General features: G+C 42.4%; 1 protein-coding gene across 1 annotated transcript in view; it reads left to right on the top strand.

The window, feature by feature from the left end:
* LOC138763610 (low-density lipoprotein receptor-related protein 1-like) overlaps positions 1–7,053 on the top strand; it is a 121,923-nt gene extending 114,870 nt beyond the window's left edge. The window contains 3 exon segments of the mRNA XM_069938480.1: positions 6,104–6,211; positions 6,423–6,500; positions 6,730–7,053. Coding sequence (XP_069794581.1) covers positions 6,104–6,211; positions 6,423–6,500; positions 6,730–6,836 — 293 coding nt within the window. The 3' untranslated portion in view covers positions 6,837–7,053.
* Positions 7,054–17,077: the final 10,024 nt, after the last annotated feature.

Genomic DNA, 17,077 nt, shown 5'->3' with positions numbered 1-17,077 from the left:
CATGCTGACTGAATGTAGGTGATGGTTTCTTCAGTGCAATACATTGAAGTGCAAATGAATGACTACTTCACAAAGAACCTTGGTAAAAAAAGTTTATTTCTCTGTACAATGCATATGTGCATCAAAATTATTTGCTGCAGCAAGTACTTGGTGCCTAACCTTTTATCCGGGATCATCAGGACCGGGCACCTGCCATTGTTCGGAACGTTCAGGATTTCAGAATCATTTTAAAAGGGTGGTCCCTTTAAGCCCACCTGAATTGCACTGCCCTCTCTTCCCCTCACCCATTCAAGTTGTGCTGCCATCTCTCCCTCCACTACTGTACCAGCACCAGGGGAACAGGCTCCTTCTCAGTTCCCCTGCGCTGGCTCTGGTACAGCGGTTTTGGCTGTGTGGGAGATTATGGGGAGCAACGACTGTCATTGAGCCACTACTAGGCTGACAAAGTACCACGATGATGGACTGGGGTCAGTATATGGCAATTCGGAGGCACTTCTAAAGTAGCAAATTGACACTGAATATACCAACATGAGTTGAGCAAGGTTCATGCTCAATAGGTAGGGTACATAAAGTAATGATACCACAAATTAGTTGAGTGAGGGTCACATGACATGTTTGGCACTAAACTCCATCTTGGATGAGCAGTTGTCATCTACTTTAAAAAGTTTGTTTTTGGAGGTCACTGTTTTTCGGAATCCTGGATAAAAGGGTAGGCACCTGTATTTCATTAAAACATACAATAGTATACAGTGAATTTAAAAACTAAATGCAAACAATAAGTAGATAATAAATATTCAGTTATCCTAGTGCAAGAAAATATAACAAATAGTGCAGGTATGTCACAGTCACATACTTACCTTTGTTGGGAATAATGTCAGACGTCACTGATCCAACACATGGGAGTAATAGCGTGCATGTGTGGGTATGTTGAGTGGCAGTATATTGATGATGGATCTCAAATGCACGAGGAGGAGAGCAAGTGTGTCAAGATCACTCGTGGCAGTGAGCCAATGTGAAGGTCAGAGGGTGGTATTTGGGGAGTTGAAGAAAGCAATGCTGTGTCTAGTGAATAATAAATTGTGCATGTTTACCAGACACACCACCAAATTAAGTTGACTTCATGAACTGAGAAATGAGTGAGTGCATTTTGTTTGTAAGGTGTGGTGAATCAGTGCTGTTAGAGGTAGTTTTTGTCAGTATGTAATTAGTATCACAGGGGATGTTGAAGAACCTGATAGCTATTGGAAAGAAACTGTTCTTGATCTGAGCTGCCTCACCTTCTTTTTAAAAAAAAAAGTGCTTGGCTACGGCTTTGGTATCTGTCACATTTGTGGCCCGAAATGTGAAGTTAATAAAACATTAAACACAAGTTTATCAGGTAAACTTCTTAGTGTCTTTTTATTCTCCGGTTTCCTTTGTTCTCCTGCTTGTGTTCTTATCTCTCTCTCTCATACCACGCGACTTCCGGTACATCTCATATATATTCATTATCATGACATCCCTCCTTTAATCAGAAATAAACTTTACCTTCACTTACCAATATCCCTCGGAAACATACAAACATCGTAACTAATGGTAATACTATAACTCAACTACATAAAATTTACTTCCTGCAGCACTCATACATGCACTTTATGATATAAGATTAAAATACTGTCCCAAAGTTAATATTAAAACTATGGCGCAAAGTCTTTGTTTCGTTTGGGCACTTTCCGGTTTCGTTTCGGCCTGCCTGCGATATTGTCGTCGCTTCTCGGTTGTTCACTCTCGGCGTCGGAAATACTGCTCGCCACGGCTTCAGGTGTTTCTGGCGCTCTAGTCACTTCATCAGGAGTGCTGGTAACTGCCTCTGGAACATCATCAGGTCTCTCAGTTTCAGCATCTCGTATTGGCCTTTCAACCTCTTCGCTCGATGTATCTCTGGACTGGTACCTTTTTACACCTAATACATTTCTCTTATACAGGACTCCAGTCGGAGACTTGACTGTCACCATACCGCCACTTCTGGATACGACAGTATAGGGTTGATGGTAATAAGGTGTGTCTAGCTTACCACCAGTTTCATGCCTCACAAGAACATTATCTCCTGGCATGATGTCTGAGTACTTGGCTCCACGTTTCGAATCTGTGTACAGCTTTGCTGCACCTTTCTTTTCAGTATCGTGGTCCCTCATCTCCTGGTCGTCTCGGATTTCCTTTATTTCTGGCATTTTTGTGCGGATTTTTCTCCCAAAAAATGCTTCAGCAGGACTTTTTCCAGTGGGTGCATGAGGCGTTGCTCGATAGACAGCCACATAAGATAGCAATGCTTCTCGCCAATTTTGTCCTTCTGCATGTGCAATCCTCAATCGTTTTTCAATGGACTGATTTTGTCTCTCTACTTCTCCATTGGCTTGCGGCCATTTCGGAGTTACTTTATGATGGTGGATACCTGTGGTCCTCGTGTATTCTGCAAATGTCTCTGAAATGAATTGTGGACCATTGTCAGTGTATAATGTAACAGGTAATCCATATCTTGCAAATATCTCTGCTAACGCTTGTATTGTTTTTTCAGTGGTTGTGGACTTCAACACCACGTACTCATAGTATCTGCTGTAGTAATCTATCACTACCATAATTGATTCACCCGTCGGTAAAGGTCCAAGAAAATCAACAGCTACGTCGATCCATGGTCCAGTCGGAAGTTGCGTACTCCGGATCGGTTCTGGCGGATTACTCTTACTTGTGATTTGACATCCATGACAAGTTTTAACAAATTTCTCTGCGTCTTTATCACAACTTGGCCACCATACCTTGGTCCTGATGTTTTGCTTGGTACCAACAATACCTAGGTGTCCTTCATGCGCTAAGGATACGATCTTCGGTCTCAATCTTTGCGGAATCACCAATCTGCAACCTCTTAATACACACTGTTCGATGCAACAAAATTCATCTCTAATGGGAATGTAAGCCTTGTGAGTACACTTGTCCCATTGTCCACTCTGTATGCATTCTCTTACTTTCCTGAGTTCTGGATCACGTTCGGATTCTCTCTCGACCTCCTTCGTAGTCACAGCTTTTGGTGTCGCCTGAATAGCTACGAAGCGTACAAAGCTCTCTGTTTCTGTTCCCAATTCTGACTTGGATTGTGGACCACCATCCTTCACCAATCTGGACAGCGGATCTGCAATGTTTGCTTTCCCTGCAATGTGGATTACTTTATATTTGTAGGGTTGTAGTCTGAGTACCCATCTCTCTATTCTAGGATCTAGGTGCATAGATCACCTCCAATGGCTTATGATCTGTGATGAGTTCAAATTCAATGCCGTATAAATATGCATGGAACCTCTCACAGGCCCATACAAGTCCGAGTGCTTCTTTCTCTGTCTGAGAGTATCTTCTTTCCACATCTGACAACGATCTGCTGGCATAGGCAATGATTCTTGGTCCTCCATCATGCATCTGGACCAACACGGCTCCTAAACCAACCGGGGTGGCATCCGCTATGACTTTGGTTGATGCCGCCGGATCGTAATATCCAAGAGTTTTTGCATCTGTCAGGCTTTGCTTCAGCACTGTGAACGCTTTCTTCTGCTCAGATCCAAAATGAAATGGTACACCTTTCCTGGTTAGTTTCCTTAGTGGTTCTGCCACTGTAGCGAGATTAGGAATGAACTTTGCACAAAAATTGACCAATCCCAGGAAACTCCTCACTTCTGTTGCGTTCTGAGGTGCACGTGCCTCTGCAATAGCTTTCACCTTGGCCTCTGCAGGGTTTAGTCCTTCCCGTGTAAGTCTGTGTCCCATGAAGTCCATTTCTGACACACCGAACTGGCACTTGTTTCCATTCACTGCTTCCTGTAGTCTAGATAGTACACACCTCAACCGTTTGTCATGCTCTTCCTTCGTTGGTGCATGGACTATGATGTCGTCAGAAATGTTGGCAACTCCAGGAATGCCTTGAATCACTCGATGGATTTCATACTGGTAGATCTCCGAAGTTGCATTAATTCCAAATGATAGTCTCTTGTAATGATACAATCCACAGTGAGTCACAAATGTAGTTACATCTCGGGAACCTGGATCCAGCTCTAATTGATAATAGCCCCATTTCAGATCAATTTTTGAGAATATCTTACTGGTAGTTAGTTCTTGAAGTATTTCCTCCACTGTTGGTATAGGGTGTCGTTCTCTAATTATAGCTTCATTGGCCATTCTCATGTCAACACATAGTCTTATGTCACCCTTTGGTTTGGGCACAATCACTACTGGACTGACCCATTGTGTCGAATGTTCCACCGGTTCAATAATGTCTTGTTCAATCAATTCTTTAATTTTGGCTTTGACTTTCCCATGAAGTCCAAACGGAGTTCGGTGCATTGGTTGTGCCTTGGGTTTGACCGTTTCATCTACCGCTAGCTTCAATTGTCGACCTTTCAGCTTTCCTACTCCTTGGAAGACTGCGGGGAATTCTTGCTTCATATCCTCGTATGACTGAATTGAATTGACACAAGCTCCAATATGAAGTATTGCCAGGTCTTGCGCTGTGCTTCTACTCAGCAATGGTTCTCCCTTCTCTTCTATGACCATAAACTCTGCTTCAGTGTACTTATCTCCAGCTTCAACAGTTGCAGTAAAACATCCAATGGTCTGCAATGGCTTAGTTGCTGTGTATGGATACAGTTTCTTGGAACACTTCTTTGAGGTACAGATGATCTTTTTCCTTTTCAACTTCTCCCATAAATGTCGATCAATCACATTACTGTCACTGCCTGAGTCTACAATGACCTGAACTGTCACTCCACCAATGATCACTGGGACCTTCTCATGATGTACTTCATTCAACGTAAATTGGTAACAACTCTGTTCCTCCTGGGTATCATCATCGTCACCGACTATCTGGCGAATGGTATCTTTCTTTCCAGGATACTTTCCTTTTTCCCAGGCTTTGCCTTTGGAAGTTGTACTCTTCCTCTTCTGGTCTGCATTGGACTTGCTTTTGCACTTCTTTGCAAAGTGGTCCTTACCTCCACACTTTCTGCAAACTTTGCCTTTGGCCGGGCAATATGGGTCTTTTCCAAAGTGACCTCGGTTTCCACATCGATAACGCTCCACGTCATGTGTCGGTGTATATCTTGGCTGATTATGGCGATGTGAGAGCCTCTTAATTTGCTGGCTTGAGTTGTCTTTCAGTGTCATGGTATGAAATTGCCCTTCAACAGCCTCTAATGCAGCAGCAATGGTTAAAGTGTCGGTGATTTCCAACTCACTCCCTCTTTCCAGTAGACGTCTTCTGAGTTTATCTGATCTACAGTGCTGTACGACTTGATCCAATAACTGGTTGTCCAAATCAGCTGGCATGTAATTGCATCCAACAGCTAGCTGGCGTAGTCTCGTCACGTACTGAGCAATTGTCTGGCCATCTTCTTGTCTCGTTCTCCGAAACAAATGGCGTTGAAATGTAGCATTCGGTGTCACTAAATAGTGTGCATTTAATGCATCTAACGCTTTCTGGTACTCATCCTTTCTTCCAGTATTCAAAAGTGTCTTAAATGTTTCCCGAACTGAGGGTCCTGCAGTGAAAAGAAGTAATGCCCTTCTCTGCGCTTTTTGTTCAACTGTACCGGTATCTAGAAATAGGCCACGACTGTCGGCGTAGGATTCAAATTCTTCCAGCCATGCCTTCCACTTCACACTTACAGTGCTTGCATCACCCGTTGGGTCAAAATGAGCAATTCCACTATGTGTTAGAAAGTCACCGTCTGCACCAGCCATGAGGAAATATTCCAGCCCCAAAAGTATTGAGTCACAGAGAAAATTCTTATCACCTTGAAGTTGTCTGTAATCCTCTGTAATCTTGTTTAGTCTTTAATTTTCTTCAAGCTTCTTTCATCCTCGTCGCCAATGTCACATTTGTGGCCCGAAATGTGAAGTTAATAAAACATTAAACACAAGTTTATCAGGTAAACTTCTTAGTGTCTTTTTATTCTCCGGTTTCCTTTGTTCTCCTGCTTGTGTTCTTATCTCTCTCTCTCATACCACGTGACTTCCAGTACATCTCATACATATTCATTATCATGACAGTATCTTCTAATGGATGATCTGTATGTTTGTTTCTTTACAGCAAATCAACCAACAACTCTTGCAGGATCCACCACATTGGTGCCTACCTTGGCCTCTGTTACTTTCAAACTGCCTTCGAATTTTCATACAACAGTTTGGTTGCCTGAAGGTAATGGAAAATGAACCTGCTTGAATTTCCAATGGGGAACTAAATGATCAGGTCCTTAAGTATCTTTTTTTTTTTTTACAATGATCTTTAAAGTTATTGCTGTGTGAAGAAGATGTAGCTATTTAAATTTTAACTGATATTTCAGGTCAGCTGATATACAGTCAGTTTCTCTATTTAGCAAATTTTCAATTGCCTTCTCTATTCATAATAGGTAAAAATTCCAGTGTGCTCCTTGGAGAGCAGAAACCCACGAATGGCTCTGAAGTCGGTTGGATTGCCCTTGCTATTAGTAAGTATCTCTTTTTTAGGATAGGAAAAGTTTTCCTCATCACTTGATTTCCTTCACTTCATTGTAAAAAAAAAGCACTGCATTTTTTTTATCTAAATTTCTACCTCAATTGAAAGAGAGACCTACATGACAAACTGTTCAAGAGTGCACCCATAATTCTTGATCTATGTAGTTGGTAATTTCTGACAGTTGCTTCCATCCCTTTACATGACCCTCTTTAATTTTTCAGTGCTTTTGACTATGTTTGTTGCAGCTGGCTATATTAAATGGCAAAGCTGGCAAAAGAAGACTCAGCAAAGCATGAATTTTGAGAATCCAGCCTTCCTATGTGATTGATGGCAGAAGGCAAAATTCAATTTTAAGATGTAAATTATTAGCTTAATTGTTAATGAAACAGTATGGAAATTTTAAAATCAAACTTGGTTTCTTATTCCACTGGATGGAATCTTCAAAAAAGATTGTACTGCTTTCAAAATGACCTAAATGTTCTGTCTTAAAATTGCACTGGAACATTGCTGCATTGAGATGATCCTACTATCTGGTCATGCAAATTACATTGACTCTGCTTTTATACTTTAAACAATTAAAAATATCTGATGTCTCAATATAGTGTCATTCATATTTCTTGCTTTCCTACTACTTGTGTTTTTGTTTATTTTTGAGACCACTCTCCATCCACTACACATCAATGGCTCTGTCATGGAAAGAGTGGAGACCACAAAGTTCCTTGGTTCGCATGTAATGGATGACCTATCCTGGATGCACACCATCATTTCATTAGTCAAGAAGCCCTACACTTTCTAAGGAAAGGCTACTAGCCCCCATCTTAAACATTTTGCAGTAGTGTAATTGAGTGTTCAGTTTGACTGCACCAGTGTGTGGTAGAGTAGTTGCAAAGCAGCAGACCTGAGGTTGATAGAGGATCATTAATATGGCAAAGATGACCCTGATCTCCATTGACGAAATTCACTGGGATAATTGCTCAAATACAAAGTACTAAGGATCCCTAACATCCATCATGTACGAGGTACAGGCGCATTAGGACTGCAGATTGGGAAACAACTTCCTCTAGGTTGTGAAATTGAACAGTATCCTGTAGCTTTGGGTTTCTTATTAAATTATTCCAGAAAAATTAGTTTTTTTTTTATTACTTTGATAGCCAGATGAGCAATTTTAATGAAATGGAAAGATGAAGTCTCACTGACTCGTGCAGTGGTTGCATGATGTAATGCCATATTTAAATTGAAAGCATTTTTAACGTTATCATTGGATATCAGTTGCAAGTTAAATAACCAATTGAATATTGCAGCTATTAACCCTTTTTGAAGTTGATACACCTGAAAAAGGTTGTCTATCATATTAAATGGGTAAGCAGAAGGATAGTTTGGAAGTACACAAAGTCTTTAATTTGTAAATACAAAAAAAATTGTGCCTTGCTCAAATTATTTGTCTGGTCATCAGGGGGGTATCTTACTGGCCTGGTGACAAGGTGGAGACCTCCTGGAGACTAGCCGGGTCTCCGCGACATCTCCATCAATTGCAGTGACTAATGTTGTCCACGACTGGGGAGACGTCTCCGCAGCGACCTCTCCCAGTCACGGACAATATTAGTTGCCGCGACTGATGGAGATGTCACGGAGACATCGCCTTGGTGAGAGCGCAAGCCATCTCGAGTCACCTGAGTTGAGTCACGGTGACGTCTCCGCCAGTGAGATAGGCCCCTGAAAGACATTAAGCAGTCTCCTGCAAACAGGTCTAAAAAGGTTATTGCTCTTTTAGTTTTCCATAGTGTAAATACCCGATTCAATGGTGTTTTTTTTTAAAAAAATCTTATTTCATTAGATAAATCTTTTTAGGTTTAATAATTTTGTTTTCTGAAGCTGGAACCAAATCATTATTGAATGCTTAAGAACTTGGTGGAGATCTCCTCTATTAATTATGTATAATGTAAAGGGTAGAGGAGCACCCAGTAATTAAACAACAATTACGCATTAAATGAATTCCTCTCCAAATCAACCCATAAATGACATTCATATATGTCTGAATAATAAATCCAAAAAGATAATAGCCCAATAATAAAACCTAAAATTAAGGAGAGCTATTCCTCCTCCTTTCTTTTTGTTTCTGCAATAAAGGTTTGCTCAATCTAGGATTTTTCTTATTTTAAATATTAGAAGATATCCTAGACTCTACCTTGTAAAAAAAATATTTTGGGGATGAAGGAAAGTATATTAAAATACTTTAATGCAATTAAAATGATAATTTTATCAATACGACCAACTAGTGATAACGCCACTGGAAAATGTTTGTTTCATAGTGATCTCACCTTAACATAATTTGCATTAGTTTCCCATTAGGCTTTTCCTCAATCATTGGACTGAGGCCAACCCATAAATTTTTGTTTTGGAAGGAACTTGGAAGGCAGACAGAAAATAACTTGTACTAACATCCTTTAGACAGGAGCATAATCCACTTGATCAAGTTTATTTCTTTGAATTCTAGAAAAGCATTCCTGATGAACTGTAAACCAGCACAAACTGCCAGCTGAGAAATCGAATTGACACTGGGTAGGTGCTCTTGATCAAATGCTGAAATCTATTGTGACCGTAGTAATAAAAAAAGGAGATAGACCCAAAGGGAATGGGGAGTGCAGAAGAGAGATGGGAATCAAACCTAAGATGAAAGGGAATAAGAAGGGGCAAGGTTGCATGGAAAGGGAGACAAAAGAGCAGAACTAGCACAGTAGAGGGGGCTTGTTACCTGAGGGGAAGTTCCATGCTCATACCATTGAGTTGCAGGCTGCCAGGTAGAACTAATTGTTCTACTTGCATTGGGCCTCACTCTGGCAGTGGAGAAGATTCAGGATAGACAGGTTGGTTGGGAACAGGAAGTTGAAATGGCAAACAACCAGGATGTTCATTGCAGTGTAGATGCTCCGCAAACAACATTCTTCAAGTTTGTGCTTGATCTCGGCATTGTAGAAGAAACTACATCAGGAGCATCAAATGCCGTAGATGAAGTTGGAGGTAGTGTGTGTGAATCTTTGCCTCACATGAAACAGCCATTCAGATCCTTGGATGGTAATTGGGGGGGGGGGGGGGGGGTGTAAAAAGAACAAGCATTGCAGCAGAAAGTAGTTGGAGGGGGGGAAGAATGAGCAGACAATGGAGTTCAATGGAAGGTAGAAATGGAGGGGAGAGGTAGATGTGTCTGGACTGGGTTCTTGTTGCAGCTGACAATCATGAGAGACCTGATAGGTTAACAAGTGAAGAGAAGGAAACCTATCACTTCTGTTTGGGGGTGAGGGTATAAGGTGAACCAGGAAATGGCTCTATTGACCACGAAGTTGGCCTTGATTGAAATGGGAAGACATTTCAGATAGGTTTACAGTGAATGTCAGTATATAGCTTGTCTACTGCAGTGGAGACATCAAGTAAAAAAAAACTACATTATACCTCTCCATCATGCACTATCCTCCAGCTCGAGGTTTTCATACCAGATGTAACTTTAACATAAACAGAATATGCTGGAAACAGCAGGTTGGGGAGCATCTGTGGAAAAATAAATAGTCACATCCATCTTTCCAGCAGAAATAAAGTAGAATACAGCTCCACTAACTCCCTAATTACCAGTCTGTTGCTGAGACTGCAGAGCCCCTTTGGGGAATACTGGAGTTGTTGTCATTGCATGACACTTGGCTGTATCCATGTCCAGATCAATGGCACACATGAAACCCTCTGTCATTTACCCCCCCCCCCTTAAATTGTGCATGTTTACCAGGCAAACCACCAAATTAAACTGGATGTGGCAAAGGGAAATAAAAAAAACAAATCCTTGAGCTCTAGTTTCTCTCCAAACTCAGTAAGAGAAATTAATGTTGCTTCCATCATCAACTCATGATCTGCCTACCTTTTTGCTGGCAACTTGATACTCCAGTTCTAGAGCCGGTGAATATAATTGAGCTATCTTGATATGGCCAGGTCGACGGCAGACTTGAACTCATATCAATAAGGGGCAATATGATGGCACAGCTGAAAGAACCATCACTTCATAGCTTCAGTGGCCTAGTTCAATCCTAACTCTGGTGTTCTGGTATCTTTGCACACCATCCTCTCTGGGTGCTCTGGTATCTTTTCACCACCCGCTCATCCCGAACTGCAAAAGTCTCTTATAGGAAAGGATAGCTTGAAGTTGGCCAAAGCTATAGGCACAGCCAGAGCAAATGAAATCCCTATCTATGCAGACCCACCCATAGCAAAGAGAAGGAAGGGTTGATGTTATAAAGAACACAATCAGAAAAGTGCAAACCCCCAAGACGTGCAGGAAGCAGGACCCCTTTGATTACTGAAACAAATGCCCTGCACATGGTTCTAAATGTAAAGCCTGCAGTAAAGCAAACCACTGGGCGAAGATGTGCAAGTCTGGTATGAAGAAAACAGTAATACCAGTGAAGATAAAAAGACAGAGAGCAGATCCACCACATAAAAGGAAATAACAACGAAGACTCTGACACCCTGATACTGGACATAGAATCTATAAACCTTCAAGAGATATCGTGTGAGATGAAAGAAGGAAGCAAGTTGCACACAAGGATCCAAAAACAGAGGGCAATCCAGAACAAACCTATGATATTTAGCCTAAAGATGAAGCTGGATACTGGATCACAAAGTCCTTCTACTCAGACTCTACCACCAGATATTCCTAGAGAAATAATAAAAGGGTATCCAAAAAGCAGAGCATTGGAAACAGCAAATGTCACATTAACGGCCTATGATGGATCCATGATCAAGCAGCTAGGGAGAGCCAAGATCAATGGCTGCCATAAGGGAAAGAACATCCTCTGTATTTTCTACGTGGTAGATACAGACAGACCAGCAATTCTAGGTCTCGATAGTTGCTGGGAGTTGTAGTTGATCTGTCAATTATGTGATTCAGACAAAATATCCAAAAGCATCAACAGAAACACACAACAAAAAGAGGAAATGATTTCCACAGAGGTACCTGCCAGGCCATGGCACACAGTGGGAGCAGACTTGTCCACCGAGAATCAAGAGTGGTATTTGATAATAGCCTGTTACTACTCCAAGTTTCCATTCATCAAAAGGGTGAAAGACCTGAGAGCATCAACCATCACCTCAGAAATGAGAGTGTTGTTAAGAGCCCAAAGGACCCCAAAACCCAGCAGCAAGAGATATTTACCACGACAAATGGTAATTTAAACAGAAGTTATTTTTAATTAACTTTAAATATGAAAACAAAATCAAACTAACTTATCTCAATACTTAACTAACCCAAATTAACCCCCTTCTAATTCTAAGCACATGTGCATGGAATGTGACCACACAGGATCTGGTTCTGGGGAATGAACCTGGTCAGGTGGCGGACCACTTTTTAAATAAAATATTTTTTGATCATAATAAATCATACAATATAAATGAGTAAATACATAATATTTTATCCCATATAACCCCTCCACCTCCCCAACTCACTCCTCCCAGCCCACCTCTAAACTACCCCAAAATAAAGAGAATAAAAGAGAGCAACTAGCATAACAACCTTAAATCATTGCCGTGGTTTGGGGCAACTCCATCAATTTGTGGGGAAAAAAAAACTATAAATTCAACCTCATTTCATATACAGGCTCAAAGTTTTAACAAAAAAATGAATAATTATTACATAAGTTATCTTTTCCAATGGATACAAGATCTCATTTCCAAATGCCATCGTTGAATACTCAACTTGATTTGTTTTTTCCAAGTAATTGTTAAACATTTTCTAGACACAGCTAAGGCCAATCTCAAAAAAGCAATTTGAAACTTATCTAATTTTAATTCCAAACTCAATTTCTTAATATAACCCAGTAAAAATACCATAGTGTCAAGTGAAATTTTAAATTTGAATATAGCTTCTAAAAGTTTCTTAATTCTATTCCAAATAGGTTTTACTGTCTCACATTACTATGTAGAATGTAAAAGGAAAAAGTTTATTTTGAAACAAAGCCATTTTAGCTGAAATTTTACATCCAGTACCTATAATTTTATTCTTCTTACTCTATAATTCCATTAAATTATTCAACACTGGTAAGTTATAACTCTGTAATAGCTGAGAATTACATTTATAAATACACTGATCTATCCTCTTCTCATCAATCTGAGATAATTCAATATGAGCTCATACCAAAGGTTTATCCACTTCAAACATCCTATTAATAAACTTCAACTGTGCCAATTCATAATAATTCTGAAAATGAGGAAGTTGCAATCCACCTAAATCATACTTCCAAGTCAATTTCTGTTGTAACACCCTCACCATTTTACCTTTCCACAAAAATTTCCTCACCGAAGCATTCAAATCTTTAAAAAAAATTGAGGTATCTTACAAGGAATAGATTGAAAAAGGTATTGAATATGGGGAAAGATATTCATTTTAACACAATTAACACGTCCTGTAAATGTTATAGGTAAATATTGCCACTGATTCAAATCATGTTTAATTTTAGGCAATAAAGGGAAGTAATTAAATTCATATAAATTATTATAATATCTAAATATTTAATCCAATCAGACCACTTAAATTTTGCAATAATATCTAGAAAGTGAGTAATCCACATCAGTCAAAGGCATAATTTCACTCTTTTCCCAATTAATTATATATCCCGATATTTCACCATACTGCTCCAAAGATTTCAGAGGTTGTATTAAATATATCAAAATGACATCTGCAAATAAATTTATTTCTATTCATCAGCTTCCCACCCAACATAGATCGAAGTGCTTCCCTCATTTTAGTAACAGTAAGAAAGGCATTCAAATCTCTAACATCACTATTCTTCAAAGAAGGTAAAGCTAAATCAGACAAAAATGTATCAATTTTACCATTATCTTCCAATACTTCAGAAGTATACAATTACTCAAAAAATGCATGAAATTCATCATTAATTTCCTGAAGTTTATAGGTAACCATCGAATCATGTCTAATAGCATTTATTGTTCTAGAAGCTTGCTCTGTTTTTAACTGTCATGCTGTGGTAGTACAGAATACTATCACCAGGGGGTGTGTGGGTACATACACGCACACACATATACATAGATATATATACATATACACACATACATATACATATATATACACATACATGTATACACAAATACATATACGTATATACATATACATACACATTTATTATGCAGTAGTAGTGATTGGCTGAGAGCTGTAGCCACGCCTACTGGCAGGTCATAAAGGGCTGCTCCTAACCAGACCCAGGTCAGTCTGGACTGGTCGACCTCGATGTACTACACTCCAGTCTTTTGTTAATAAAAGCCTTAGTTTGAGTCAACAAGTCTTTGAGTCATTCAACGCGCTACAATGCCTCAGCTTCGACCCGCAGACAGCTACTGCCCAGAGTGACTTCAGGCACTGGGTGAGGTGCTTCGAGACATCAGACCCCATAGTGGAGGAAGAGACAGATAAACTTCTAGTCCTGATGTCCATGGTATCCATGAGGGTCTATGAAAACATCCAGAATGCGACCTCCTACACGGCTGCCATGAATGGGGACTCTACAAACGGCCCGTGAATAAGGTCTATGCCAGGCACATGCTAGCGACCAGGAGGCAGCAGCCCAGTGAATCTTGCAGAGCCTACCTCCAGGCACTGAGGTTACTGGGTAGAGCTTGTGCATGCACCGACAAGATGGTGGCCGGGATCACTGACAACCTCATCCGGGACACTTATGTGGCAGGGGTCAGTACCAATGAAGTGAGGCAATGATTGCCGGAGCATGAGGGAGACAGCCTGGTGGAGACCGATCAAATCATTGAAATGATGGAGGCTGTAGCCCTAAGCATAGATGCCTATACACAGGGCTGAGCCTCCCATTAGGATGCGAGTAGAACGCCTGCATTTAACCCAGCCTCCCCACAACCTGTCGATGGCCTCGCCGCCACCGTCACAGTACCCAATGCAGCCCCAAAGTGCTACTTCTGTGGGAGGGAGAAGCACAGTCGATCCCTGTGACCTGCGAGGAAGGCCCAATGCCAGAGGTGCGGAAAGAACAGCCACTTCACCATCGTCTGCTGGTCCAAAATGGCTACCATCAAGCACAGTGCCTCGTGCGAGGCCCAACCGCCTTCCACAAATTCAAATCACTCGTTCTCAGAACTCTTATCCAATGAGAGGGAGGAATCGATCGCACGGCAATGCTTGACTTCACGACACAAGCACTGCGCTTGGAAGGCGCCGCCCTCACAACACTCCACCCTTGCCACTACGACGCAATGCTCCACCCTCACCTCTGTGACACTGATCCCCTGCCCAATGGGACTATCTGCACAGCGACGGCCGCCGCCTCCACAGTCCACCGCTGCCGCCAACTCAGACCAGTTCCTGGCACCAGAAGACCCCGTCGACCGGCCTGCACCGCAAGTATCGCCACTTCCACAGCTCGCCGCTGACTCCAACTGAACCCTGACACCTCTGCAACTCGTCGCCGATGGCCCACCCACACTGATGACATCACCACGTGAGCGTAGCGTGCACCAGGGGAGGCCCCACAACGTTCCGCCCCTACTCCAGCGACACAAGGATTCATCGGGCGGCCCCTCAGTGACAAATGACGTCATCACGCCAGCCTCCACAATCACCAACACAGGCAGCAGCCCCACTCCCTGTATCGGTTGCTGCATCAGTGACATTAAACAAGGACCAGCCGCACCTCCTAGCTAAGGCTATGGAAACGATCAAGGTGAACAATCAATATGCTAACTGTCTGTTTGATTCAGATTCGACAGAGAGCTTCATTCATCCAGACCTGGTCCAACGATACACTCTAGCAGTTCACCTGACAGACCAGAAGATTTTTCTGGCCACAAGAGCCTACTCAACGGGCATCAAGGGGTATTGTGTGGTGACCTTGAAAGTTCAGGGCATCAAATTTACAGGGTTTAAGTTACAGGTCCTCCCTCAATTATGTGCACCTGTGTTGTTGGGCTTGGATTTCCAATGTCATTTTAAATCAGTGTCACTGCACTACAGACTCTCCACTCTCCACCCCGGAGGCCTCCTGCCAGTGACAGCCTACGCCAGTCCCCGCGCCCCGACCCTCCACTTGCAGCCTCTCCACCCTCTGGGATGCTCCTCCAGCACTCTTCGCCAACCTCACCCCTGGCTGGAAACCAATTACCACTAAAAGCAGGCAGTACAGCTTCGGGGACAGGAAATTTATTAAAAGTGAAGTGCGCAAACTGCTGGACGAGGGCATCATCGAGCCCAGCGCAAGTCCCTGAAGGGCGCAGGTGGTAGTGGTGAAGAACAGGGAGAAGCTGCGAATGGTGGTTGACTACAGCCAAACGGTCAACTGCTTCATGCTCTTGGACACTTACCCTCTTCCATGAATCATGGATGTGGTGTATCAGATCACACAATATCATGTGTTTTCCATCATCGACCTCCGATCAGCCTACCACCAGCTCCCGATGCGCACAGAAGACCTCCCTTTCACAGCCTTCGAAGCGAACGGGCATTTGTATAAATTCCTCAGGAATTCCTTCAGTGTCACAAATGGTGTCGCGGTCTATCAGCGAGAGATGGACCGGATGGTATACCAGAATGGCCTAACAGCTACATTCCCGTATCTGGACAATGTCACCATCTGTGGCCACAACCCGCAGGACCACGACGCCAACCTTGAGAAATTCTTCCAAATAGCGAAACTGCTGAATCTGACTACAATTTAGAGAAGGGTGTCTTCCGGACTACTTGCCTCGCAATTCTAGGTTGCATGATGGAAAACGGGGTGGTAAAGCCAGACCCCGACCGCACGCACCCTCTCATGGATCTTCCACTCCCCCAAACCAAGAAGGCACTCAAACGCTGTCTGGGGTTTTCTTCCTATTACGCCCAATGGGTTCCACAGTACGGTGACAAGGCCCAGCCACTATTTAAGTCCACCTCCTTCCCGTTGTCAGCGGAAGCCAGAGCGACCTTTGACCGCATCAAGTTGGATATCACCGTGGTCACTCTACACGCTGTCGATAAATCCATACCCTTCCAGGTGGAGAGTGATGTATCCGAATTTGCAATTGCATCCACCTTAAACCAGGCCAGTAGGCCTTTCGCCTTCTTTTCTAGGTTCCTCCAGGGCCCAGAATGCCGACACTCCTCTGTTGAGAAGAAGGCTCAGGCCATTGGCGATACCTTACATTGTTGGAGACACTACCTCGCTGGCAGGCGCTTTACACTGCTGACCGACTAATACGCGGTCTCATTCAGGTTTAGCAGTAACCAGCGGGGTAAGATCAAAAATGACAAGATTGCCAGATGGAGAATCAAACTCTCTACCTTCAACTATGACATTCTATACCGGCCTGGCAAACTCAACAACCCATCATACACCCTTTCCCGTGGGACATGTGCCAGTATACAACTGGACAGGCGGCAGAGACTCCATGAGGAGCTCTATCATCCGGGGGTCACCAGATTCACCCACTTTGTAAAGTCCTGCAACCTGCCCTATACGGTCAAGGAGATCTGCTCCATGACCCGAGCCTGCCCAGTATGCACTGAGTGCAAGCCCAACT

This window comes from Narcine bancroftii, chromosome 1 (genome assembly GCF_036971445.1).
Source record: "Narcine bancroftii isolate sNarBan1 chromosome 1, sNarBan1.hap1, whole genome shotgun sequence".
Lineage (NCBI taxonomy): Eukaryota > Metazoa > Chordata > Chondrichthyes > Torpediniformes > Narcinidae > Narcine > Narcine bancroftii.
Note: the sequence above shows the minus strand (reverse complement) of the source record. Positions and strands in the feature narration are given on the sequence as shown.